The 11,886-nt window shown below is 47.5% G+C and overlaps 1 protein-coding gene across 1 annotated transcript in view; it reads left to right on the plus strand.

Moving 5' to 3' along the window:
- Window positions 1-8,619, plus strand: part of DCP1B (decapping mRNA 1B) — an 82,013-nt gene extending 73,394 nt beyond the window's left edge. The window contains exons 6-9 of the mRNA XM_012647452.1: window positions 1,274-1,402; window positions 3,284-4,084; window positions 6,334-6,582; window positions 8,388-8,619. Of these exons, the coding sequence (XP_012502906.1) occupies window positions 1,274-1,402; window positions 3,284-4,084; window positions 6,334-6,582; window positions 8,388-8,468 (1,260 nt within the window). The 3' untranslated portion in view covers window positions 8,469-8,619. The remainder of the gene's footprint in view (window positions 1-1,273; window positions 1,403-3,283; window positions 4,085-6,333; window positions 6,583-8,387) is intronic.
- Window positions 8,620-11,886: the final 3,267 nt, after the last annotated feature.

An 11,886-nucleotide genomic window follows, 5' to 3' on the forward strand; every position in this document is an offset into this window, starting at 1 on the left:
CTTTTCATGCTACAGTTCTGTAAGGGACCATATCTTAGGCTGTCTTCTTGTCTTGCTTCTCCATGTCCTGGAAAACCAGGCCAGTGGCTCCATGCAGTCATACCATTAAGTACCATCATTCACCTAAGAATTAGAAATAATACTTTATGACTTATAAAGTGATTTCACATCCCGCTTAATGCTTGTGCCAAATATCCAAATTACTGGCAATGCTTGGAAGGAAATAATCCGTCTTTTGTATGGGTAACCTGACAAACCTAAGTGCACACGGCAGCGATAGGCCCCATACCCCTAGATCTTTGAATTAGAAAATACACCCCAATAACTGTAGAACGCATTGGGAACCATGGGTTCTTGAGGGACAAGACTGTATTTAAAGCACATTCCATGTCAGGTACAGTATGAAATATTTTCTGGCCAGAGGCCTTGACTGTACAGTTGAAACTAGCAATGCTAGAGAGTCTATGGTACAGAAGATGGCATTTTTATATTGTTTTATTTGGTGCTTTTGCAAAATAGACACCAACCTCATTGCTATGCTCTTTTTGTTATGAATCCTACTGTGTTAGCAATTGCATGGTTGGTTAGATTAATGTATGATAACGAGTCAGTGTTTGAAATGATGAGGCTTGTCTCTTGTCTCTTTCTCTACAAAATTCTAATTTGTACTAAGTGGTTCAGAACACTCAGATTTGAATTATTCTGTTTATGCAAGAAGTCATTTATTAAATAAAGATGTTGTTAGCAATTTTAAAATCAGTGGTTTGAATCAGCTCTGCTTTTTGGTTTGTAGACCGAAAAGGTTTAGTTGCTTTGATGAAATATACTCAACATCTCTCCAATTTTATTATAAGTCAACTGCTAATGGAAAGAAAAACCCTACTATAATCCAGACATGTTATTTAAGGAATAGTTTCTATGATTGTTTATCATTGAAAAGCATTAGACCACGTATTTGTAAACTATTACTTCTTAAGCATATATAGCCTTTCAATTATCCAAGTATCTAAGAGCCTCTCGGTCCTACAGGCTGATGCTGTCGGTAATATTTCAGAGCACTGAATTGTGCAGTTACAAAAAATTAAATTTGAACTTGATTTATACTCAAATATAACTCATTCAGAGAAATCGAACGGATTTTCCTTTGTGCATAAAAATGTATCATAAAATGGCCATCTACCAATTAGATAAGAAGCCAGAAGGTATATTCTTTTAAAAAGACTAAAGCTTATTTCATAACAAAAATGAAGTGAGTTTTTTTTTTCCATTTCAGTGTAAAACCTGTTCTGAGCCAAAAAAGATAACCAGTTCATCTGCCATCTATGACAACCCCAATCTCATCAAACCAATTCCAGTGAAGCCCAGTGAAAACCAGCAGCAGCGCACGCCTCAGCCCAGCCAGGTACAAAATCCGCTGCTTTTCATACTCAGTGTCTCTGTGGGGTTCCTGACGAGCTTTGACCCAGAGCGAGGTCACGGGAGGGCCTGGTGCTGCTGAAGAATGCTTTATGACAAATCCAGGAAAAAGAGATTTCAAATTAGAGATTTTTTAATGATTAATGACTTACTCTTCCCAGAAAAGGGTTAAAATTTTTACTTTTGGCATTTACCACATTCTATGCTACTCTCTTGTGGACTTGAACTCCTTAAAAGATAATGTATTTTTTTAAAAAGCCACAGGTGACTACTAACATTGTTAGAGGCGACAGGAACATTACCCATTGGGTCCATATTCTTCTGGGGTAGGTGCTTTCCCAAGGCCACCGACAGAACCACCACTGAGGCAACAGAATTGAGTTTGCCATTTCCGAGCGCTTCCCTGATAAGCGGGCGCAGCACTGGGCGTCGTGTCTGCAGAATGGGGTACTGTTGTCCTCAGGGAGCTGAGTCTGAGGAGTGGTATCAAATTCCTCCGTTGACCTGATGACTTCTCGCTGCATTTGCAATCTAAAATATAAACATTATAGCAGCTTTTATATCAGTATATATATTTTTCAGGGTAGTACAGCAATAACAAAAATTGCTAATCTGAAGGTCCCATTGTTGATTGTAAACATAATGTGGTTGTGTCATTTTATCGTGGTTATTCTTAATTAAAGAGGCTTTTTTTTTTTTTTACAAAAGGAATTAGTTCAAATCAATTGTGAAAATGAACACAGAGCCAAAATACCAGCTAACGAAAGTCTTACATTGAATTTTTAAAAAAGAGGTCTCTTCTAATTTTTTTTAGCTCTCTCTTCATTGTTTGCTTTCCATGGAAATTTTTATTATATTCTAATAGACCAGAATATGTTGACTTAGAATGAAGATTATGTTTTCTCAGTGCAACAATGCAGAAAGCAACGGAAAGAGGTAGAGATCTCACGGAGCAGGAAGGAAGCGGCTTTGTATCTGGCCGGAGGTGGACTCTCTGTATCTGATGATTTTTTAAATGCTACCAGTATATAGTTGAAAGGATCAAATGAGATTAAATGACTTATGTTTCTTGCCAGCCCTCGGTTTCTATAATTCTGTGAAAAGCTCCCAGGAGTTCTGAAATCCTCATATTCCTGTGTATTCTCAATACCTCCTTGTGATCTGCAGGGCTAGACAGATCCCTAGTGAAGACATTGGTTACCGTTTAGTGTGTATAATTTCATACCACAGTGGTTCCCAACTGTGAAACCCAAGGCCCTTCGAGGATCATATTTTATCAATCAACAGATACGAAAATATAACAACTGTCCTGGGGATGGTGGGGGAGAATGCCGTGAAAAATTTGACATTAAAAAGGAACTCTCTAGGCCGGGCGAGGTGGCTCACGCCTGTAATCCTGGCTCTCTGGGAGGCCGAGGCGGGCGGATTGTTTGGTTCGAGACCAGCCTGAGCAAGAGCGAGACCCCATCTCTACTAAAAATAGAAAGAAATTAATCGGACAACTAAAAATATATAGAAAAAATTAGCCGGGCATGGTGGCGCATGCCTGTAGTCCCAGCTACTCGGGAGGCTGAGGCAGGAGGATCACTTGAGCCCAGGAGTTTGAGGTTGCTGTGAGCTAGGATGATGCCACGGCACTCACTCTAGCCCGGGCAACACAGTGAGACTCTGTCTCAAAAAAAAAAGAAAAAAGAAAAAAAAAGGAACTCTCACATTTTTAAAATTTCTTATAATTAAGTTTGTTATCCTCTCTAATCCATCCTTTGTAAATAGACAAAATCATTAATTAGGCAAGTTACGTTTCATAGCCCACCCATATAAAAAAATCGTATGTGGACCCATTCTCAGGTATTTTTATTTTTTCCAGGTCTTAGACTCTGAGCCTCAACACTTATCCTTGACAGCTCTGTTTGGGAAGCAGGACAAAGCGACATGTCGGGGAGCCATGGGGCTTCCACCGTCCCTCCACCAGCAGCAGCAGCAGCAGCAAGAGAAGTTTGCAGTCAGGCAGGGGGTTGTGCGCTCCCTGTCCTATGAGGAGCCCCCCGTGGAGAAGCAGCTCTGTCCGGCCATTCGGAAGCTCATGGTCAGGAGCGCAGACCTCCACCCGCTGTCGGAGCTGCCTGAAACCCGGCCCTGTGAAAACGGCAATACCCTTTCTTTGGGGGGAGTTTTTACTGGCCCTGTCCAGCCGGGGTCCCCCCACAACACTGGGGTTTCTCATGGTGTGCAAAGCGCTTCCAGAACTCGGAACCTGTTAGAGAAACTCCAGAGCGCCCCGGGGGCAGCAAACTGCAGCAGAGCCCCCACTTGTGCCACCCCTGTGGCTTCGGGAAAGGGTCTGGCTCAGCCGCCACTGGTCTATTTCAATGGCTCCCTCCCACCTCAGACACTAGGACGTCAGGCTCACAGAAAGGAGCAGTGCACGCTCCCGAGACAGCCACTGCCCCTCTCTGGCGATCAGACTAACAATTCCGGAGTGATCTCCCCTCGGGAGCTACTGAGGAGGCTTCAGCTCGTGCAGCAGGAGCAGCAGCTGCATGCACCGAACCGCCCGTCCTTGGCGGCCAAGTTTCCTGTGGGCACTCAGAGCTCCGGGACAGGGCGGCCCCTGGAATCCTGGATCAGCAAGACATCCAGCACAGAAAAGCAGACTCCTCTTTTTCAGGTGAGTTTCTACTGGGGGCAGGGAGTGGGGGAGAAAGGAAGAAAAGAAAGAAAAAGTGTGACTGTAATGCAGTGAAATTGAGACTCCACTTCTGTGCTCCGGGGACCGTGTGTCCCAGACATTTCTGTTGAGAACAGGGTGCCAAAGGCCACACCTGTGCGTCTCGATTGCCTTCACTTTCTGCCTGGGGGGAGAATCTTCATTTAGCTTAGCAGTCTGGGAACTCCCCCTACCCCTTCAGAGATAATTTATGTGTAGAGTTAAATCTTCGTGATGTTATAATGTCTAAAGACCGCCATAGACAGGGAGAATACCCTAGCCTCTGACTGTGGAAACTTGATCTGCTTTTAAATCATTCTGGGATACCAAACATCTGACCTGTTGTTTTTTCAGTACACAGTAAATTGTTGTTTATTCATTTATTTAGTAAATATTTTTGAGCATTTACTACATGTCAGGCACGATGCTACTACGTGTGGGTACATAATGATGAAGGAAACAGCCTCCCTGCCTCTGGGGAGCCCACAATCCTGTAGGTTTTGGAACTAAACAGAAAACATACTAACTCCTTAAAGGAACAGCCTGTTTTAATTTCTCTCTCTATCATCAGTGTAGTTTAATGAAAATCAGAAAATCAGAGAGGGATAAATATGCCACCCACCTCCGTGCACCCCCACAAACTGGCAGAGAGGGGAAAATATTGTAATATTTAGAAATTTTCTCTCCTTTAGAGAAGATGGTTCTCTATATCCATCAATAACTTGTAGCAGTGAGAAAACCACAAGCTATTGACCGTCTGCCTGTGGGTAACATCTGGAGACCAGACTCTGAATTGTTTTCCCTTTGGGTTGATACAAATGGATTGCAAATGCATTGAGTTTAAAAAATTGGAAAGTTCTCCCTACCTATCACATGTATCATTGGCCTTTTTGTTATGTGGCTTTAATAGTTCCTTAAAAATCTTTCACTTTTTAGAAAACAGGGATCTTAAACATGTCCTGTACATCTTTGTATAGGTGAGACCCTGAGTCAAAGTGTTGTCCTGTATTATTTATTAAAATCCCAAATCTGAGTCCCTACCTATAGAAGTGACATTGCCAACTAACCCTTGTCTTCACTTCAATGTAATATGGTCTGTCTTTTTAAAATTTCTGCCTTTTTCCTCTCTGCTGATGAGAATTCAATAATTAGGGTTAACAGTCTGACTTGAATTTCTGCGGGCGCAGTTCTCTCTTCTCTTCAGCACTCACAGATGTCAAGAGCCAAGTAAGGGCAGGGCGCACTGTGTCAGCCCCCGCTGTGCTCTCGGCGCCCGGATCCTCCTCTGGGAGCGGGAGTCTCAACACCCCCCTCGAAATGTCACGCAGGGACAAGTTAAAGGGAACAAACAACCTATTTTCCGCTAGGCTAGTTTTTGCTCAAAAAGATGCTCAGGGAGTGATTATAAAATTACGGCAACTTCTAGATGGCCAGACTTCTATCTCCCTTTCAGGAGTTCTTCTGGGATATTAGGAGAAAGAAAGAAAAAGAAAATATTCTTTTTCTTACCTGAGTTAGAAACGAATGATAGCTGTGGGAGTCAGTCAGGTGGGGATCAGAATGTCACTTGCGTAACTGGAAGGGCTGTCAGGAACTTGGTTGGGGTCTGTCAGCCAGGCGAGACAGTCCCGGCAGCACGGAGCAACAGCCGGTGCCAAGGGTGCCGCGGGCACAGCCAGGACAAGCAAGCAGACCCCATCAGAAGAGGACACAGGGCTGGACCCCCAAGGCACTGTCCTTCCCAGTGAGAGCGAGGGAGGCCGGAGAGGGGTGGGGGGACAGCAGGGGAAGGGTACGCCCCTAGCAAGCAAAGGCAACAGCTCACACGGGTTGTTAGACCTTTAGGCCAGAGGAGTGGACAGCTGGGCCTGCAGAACAGGCCAGCTGTCCCGATTACCTGCTGCTGAACAATGACGGTAGGCCTGAAAAATAAAGTATACTCAGGAGGCCAAGTTTTTATGCAGTGGGAGCCATGGCCACCTCAGCAGACTCTGTCAGAGCTGCCCAGTAACGACAAAGGGAAAACACATGGAGAATCAAGCAGGAATCAGGGATCCTTTCAGTTCTTCCTGCCTAGTGGAGCTGCGGACACTTAAGATTTAAATTCCTCTGTGTCCACTGCCGGGAGGGGCCTCTGTGTCTCCCCCTCGGGGTTCCAGCGAGCTGCTCCTCAACCCAGCCCCCTGCCTGTGTGTGTTTGCTCTAAGCAGGTCGGCTCCCCTCAGCACGGCCCCGCGACGGCGGCTCCTTCTCTGCTCATGCCCCCGCTGGTGTTCACGCAGCCCTCCTCTGCGCCAGCCGATGAAAGGGACGGCAGGCCCTTGCCTGCGGGGGGCCAGGAGCCACCTGCAGCCACCACCAGCCTCCTCCTGCCTGTGCAGAGCCCGGAGCCCTCTGTGGTCCCCAGCGGCCCGCTCACCAAGCTCCAGCTCCAGGAGGCACTGCTGTACCTCGTTCAGGTAAGAGGGGCGCGTCGTCTCCCTCCCTGCCCTCCCAACCTGTTGATCTGCTGGTTGCAACTATGAAATAAAGACTCAGTTAACTGCTGCCTATTTAGTCCTCCCCGAGAATAAGAGGGGTGTGTAGCAGCTCACCTAAAGCCCGACGGCTCCTGTGCTCGGTTAGCAAGATGACACCGAGAACGCTGACTGCAGCTTTGGGTGTCCCCACTCTTCAAGGATTTTGTAATTTGGAGGATTGTCTAAAGCCTCCACCTTGTCACCCATCAGAAAAGAAGGAAGCGTCCGCTGATAATGAAGCCGCCACCGCGAGGACTCTGGGTGCTGCAGGGCCCCCGAACAGAGAACTTGCCAGTGGGCAGCAGAGGTTAGAGCAGCCCGGGCGGGCAGCGTCTGCTGAGCGAATGCCAGTGGACTGTTGGACGGGAGGGCACAGGTGGGGAGCGAGTGATGGCCGTGGCTACCGAGGGCATATTGTGACAAAAACCTTTGAAACCTGCTCATTATCAGGACTCCTGGTAACGGGATTCCTTGTCGGCCCCTTGTCTCACTGTCTATGAAATAATGAGACAACGGTGGTGTGCTGGGCACTGTTTTAAGTGCTGCACACATATCGACTCACTCGGTCCTTCGACAACAACCCTGTTATTTTTCCTTTTCTACGGACAAGGAAACCGAGGCTGAGCGACTGGCCCGAGGCCTCGCGCCGCTTGTAAATAAGCACAGTTGTGCGTGCATTTTACTCTTCCCGTGCCCTAGACATCATCCTCCTGGTGCACTGCCAGGAGTCACTCAGCAGCCTGTTTTTGGTCTTGGCCTGTTGTTAAGACACAATCTCTTGCACAGGAACTTAGTGGCTACTTTGCAGGGAAATCTGGGATAGCATCATGCTCGTCATTGCCTGAGAATAATGCTAACTCTGTGTGGGGTGCCAAGAGGCAGTGAAAGGGGGAATGTGAAATGTGGGTGAATTACTGACACTTTACAGAATTTGAGTGGGAGGGAGAAGTATCTAGAATTAAAAATCAAGAAAACCGGGCTGGGCTCAGTGACTCATGGTGGTATTCCTAGCACTCTGGGAGTCTGAGGCAGGAGGATCCCTTGAGCCCAGGAGTTTAGGTTGCTGTGAGCTAGGCTGACGCCACAGCACTCTAGCAAGAGACTCTGTCTCCAAAAAAGGAAAACCACTGATTAGACCATGATCGCCTCTCACCCCTCAGCCAGGCAAAAGAGCCCAGAGACTACCAGCCTAACTCTTGCCCATTTGCCAAGGCCAGAAATGTTCCATAACTCACGGGAAGGATCATACTGGCTTTTATGAGATACCGACGAAGCCTACTGTGAGTGGAACCCTAATTAATGCCGAAAGCAGAGTAGACACAGTGCGGGCGCCGTGGAGGGCCTGGGAGGGCTGCGGCAATCTCTCACGCACACTGAGCGCCCTGACCCGGACCCTGTCCTCCCAGCGCGCCCATCTGCTGGAGAGGTGTGTCTCTCATGGCAGACCCCGGCCTTTCTCGAGTGAAACTCGTTCCGCACGGCCGCGTGCAGGGCTGCCCATCGGGCTGCACGGAGTGGGCACGGGCGCTCCACATACTGGCCGTCGAAAAGCAGCAGCACCGTCCAGCCTCGCCTCCAGCCCCACGTGCCCTGCACACGCGCAGTCAGAAACTCCCGGCTGGCAGATCAAGCAGTAGAGACGAGCATCGCAGAATCCAAATGCCAGTTCCGCTCCCAGACAGAGGAGACTTGTGTTTCTGCCAACCAAGTTACATTTCTTTGGATCTTTTGATTTTGTTTTCCAGAACGACGACAACTTCTTAAACATAATCTACGAAGCCTATCTCTTCAGCACGACACAAGCAGCCATGAGAAAGACTGTGTGAAAGCAAATCCTTTTACAACCGATTTTCAAGGTCCTTCTAGAATTCCAGCACGAGGTTCTTTCATTGTCAGCTGGTGTTACCCTAAATGTTTCTGCCTTTTTAAAAAAGCATATGTAATATGAAGTAAAATGTTTCAGACTTTTTTTGTATAGTCAAGTGGTTTTTTGTTTGTTTTTGTTTTGTTTTTTTAAATCACATCCTTCAGTACACCTGGTACTAAGAATTGCATGGGTAGGAATGTCCTTTGCTCAGGTCACACAAGCTTAATTTATTTTTTTATTACACATACGGGACCGTTTTTAGAAGAATCAGCCCCTCTGCAGGAAGGGCTGTTCTTGGAGCTTAGTTTAACTGTGTGTTTATTAATAGCTCTGGTTAGTCTTTGAGCACAGCCTGTGAGCTCCCTGTTGCGGAGCTCCGTGTGCGCAGTGCGTGCGCACCACCAGGTGGCAGTGTCATCCCACAAGTTAATTACAAAGATGCAATGAGCCTTTGGACGTGATGGTGGTCTTCTTTCACCAAAGTACACCTGCCATTTGTAAAAATCCAGTTGGCATGTTTTACCCAGTCCTTTGAAAGGAGATTATTTCTAAAGGTATTGTTAGCTAGTTTCTAGAGGATGGCTGTTCTAGGAGTCCACAAATAGCCCAGATTTCCAGCGACACTTCACCCGTCCCAGTTAATGTTATTTCTTTTAGACCCAAGCAGCCGGATGCGCCTGCCAGTGCTTCCAAATGAACATTAGATCCTTTTCAGCAGAACGTGCTGGGGGGAGGTCACAGAAGATTGTAAAGCCTTTTCTTGGCCTGTACAAATGGTTAGTGGGTGTTCAGGAGCATAATGACAAGGATTCCTCGAGCTATGCAGCAGATTGATTTGTATGTGCACAGAGATGAGGAGCTTAATCTTGGAAGGAGTCAGGAGAGCCCTTGCCAAGCTGTTAAGGCCCAAAAGACTTGTGTATGGGGATTAGTCCCTGCTGAGTCTTAGTAATAAATAAAGCTTTGCGTTTCTATAGCCCTTTTTATTCTTGGATCATAAAAAGATCTTTAGATAACTGCACAGCAGACAGGTTTTATTATCATTTTATAGCTCATAAAATGAAGATATGAAGAAAATAGGTTTCCTTACAGTTTCTGATACCTAGACTTGGACTTTAAGCTTTAGACCTTCGTTCAGCCGCACCGTCAAGCAAAAGGTTTACCGGAACACCGTCTCCCCCACTCCTCTCCTGCAGGACGCCACGTTTCCTTCTAAGAAAAGGTGGGCGGAAACGGATTTCACTTTTCCTGACCCCTTGTTGTGTGCCATACTTTAGCTGAGGAGTCTACTGTGTTTTCCTCTGGCATTTAGGAAGGGATGAGTTCTTTTGTTTCTTTGGTATCTCCTACAACATCTAGCCCAGTGATAAACCCACATGAAGTTCTCACAAAATACTTGAAATTAATAATTGCATATGTAATATCTCAATGTTCTTATAAGGAGAATGGAGTGGGAAGAGAGACACATATGAATCTGTTATCCCAAAATCAGTAACAGCGCTTGCTTCAGCAACATGTGTACAAAAAGTGGAACAAGGAGGAGCCAAGATGGCGGACGAGAAAAGCCGCCAGTCAGTGTCTCTGCAAAAAAGACAGATTTTAGAAGAAAGTGAAAAAAATAAGCTAGCAGAGAAACATAGATCGGGTGAGGGTCGGAAGGAAGGGTGCCCGAAACCGCAGGAGACTCCACGGGAAGACATCGCGGAGGAGAACTGGAAGGAGAAAGGTCCCAAGAGGCTTGGAGACCAGCGACAAGGGTAGGTGGAGCGGTTAACTTCCCCCTCCCTTGCATCTCAGACTGCTGGTGGCTCCTGAGCGGCTGGAGAGACCTGCTGACACCAGCCCAGAGACGGCTGCCGCCAGCGAGCGGTGGCCTCTTGTGGACACAGCACCGGGCTCCCAGCCCCCTCGGGGCACCTCCCTGCACGTAGACCCGAGCCTATGGGCAGACACCATTATTACTCCATTCTCTCCTTCCCCTTCCCTCTCCGTGGGTGCCCAGAGAGACAATTTAGCCATCACACGGAGGCATCTCCAAGGAAGGGGACCTTTCCTTTTGGGGCCCTACAGCAGACTGAGGGGCACTCAGACTGAGAGCTCCCTACCCGCCAGCCCTCCCAGGTGCTGTTTGCTGGTGGCTCCAGGAGAATGGGGCAAATCCCGAGGTGGAGTGAAATCAATCCAGCTTGGGCACCCTGTAGGTGATTCGAAACTAGCACCCCTCCACCTCGCAGGGTCAGGAATTGATCTCCAGGGCCCAGGGGACAGGCCTGCAGATCAGACCCTGTACACCCAGGTCATGATTGCACTGCCCTGGGGCACAGAAGGGATATCTGTGAAAGAGCCTACTGAGGAGTGTGCGCCTTCAAGGGCAGATCAGCGTGCCTGAGCGGCAACCCTCCTCCCAAAAGAGGGCTGTGCACCCAACTCAGGCTGCGATCCTGGGCAGGAAACCTGGCCCACATCACAGCCAGGGGAGATCCATTGGCCTGAGGTCCTGCTTGCTGGCAGAGGCCTGGGAGAAGCCACAGAGAGCGGGAGAGTGGAGAGGAGTGAGACCTGCTCCAGAGTGCGGGTCTCGGACAGACCCACCCCCCAAGCCCAGACTTTTCAGCTGAGTGGAGCCATTTCAGCCCCTCCCAGCAGCTTTGCACAGAACTCAAGAACAGCCCTTTGATCCCTGCTAACAGCAGTTGTGGAGCCTGAGGGCAGGCTTACCCAACCCAGCCCCACCCAGACTCACTCCAGGACCTGCCCCCACTGAGGTGGAGAATAAGGGCACACCTGGAAGTCCCAGGGCCCCACCCACCACCTGATGCACAAAAGGGCCTCTCCAGAGGAACAAGAGCTGGTCACAGGACCCAAAAACAGCACTGCAGCTCGCTCCTCCCAGCAAGTGCCACCTACTGACAGGGAGGTCATTCTATACACACTTTTACTGCATCTACTGATTCATCATAAAGAGCGTGGTCGAATCTCACCACAAACACCACCTACTGGCTCAGAGACTAAACAGGGCATGTCATTATTCAAACGAAAATCTAAAGGCAAGAAGGAACAGCTGATCCAGATGGGAAGGAACCAGCGAAAGAACTCTGGAAGTATCAAGACTCAAACGGAAAGCACACCCCCAAAGAGCAACAACAGCTCCCCAGCAATGGACATTAACCAAACTCAGAACACTAAAATGAGAGAAGAAGAATTGCAAACATGGATTGTAAGAAAACTGAATGATATGCAAGAAAAAATGGATAACCAACACAAAGAAACCACAAAAAAAAATCAAGGACTTGGAAGAAAAATTCACTAAAGAAATTGAAATATTAAAGAAAAATCAAACCGATCTCCTGGAAATGAAGGACTTATTCAGGGAACTA

The sequence above is a fragment of the Propithecus coquereli genome, unplaced genomic scaffold (genome assembly GCF_000956105.1).
Source record: "Propithecus coquereli isolate 6110/MARCELLA unplaced genomic scaffold, Pcoq_1.0 Scaffold269, whole genome shotgun sequence".
NCBI classification, from domain to species: Eukaryota; Metazoa; Chordata; class Mammalia; order Primates; family Indriidae; genus Propithecus; species Propithecus coquereli.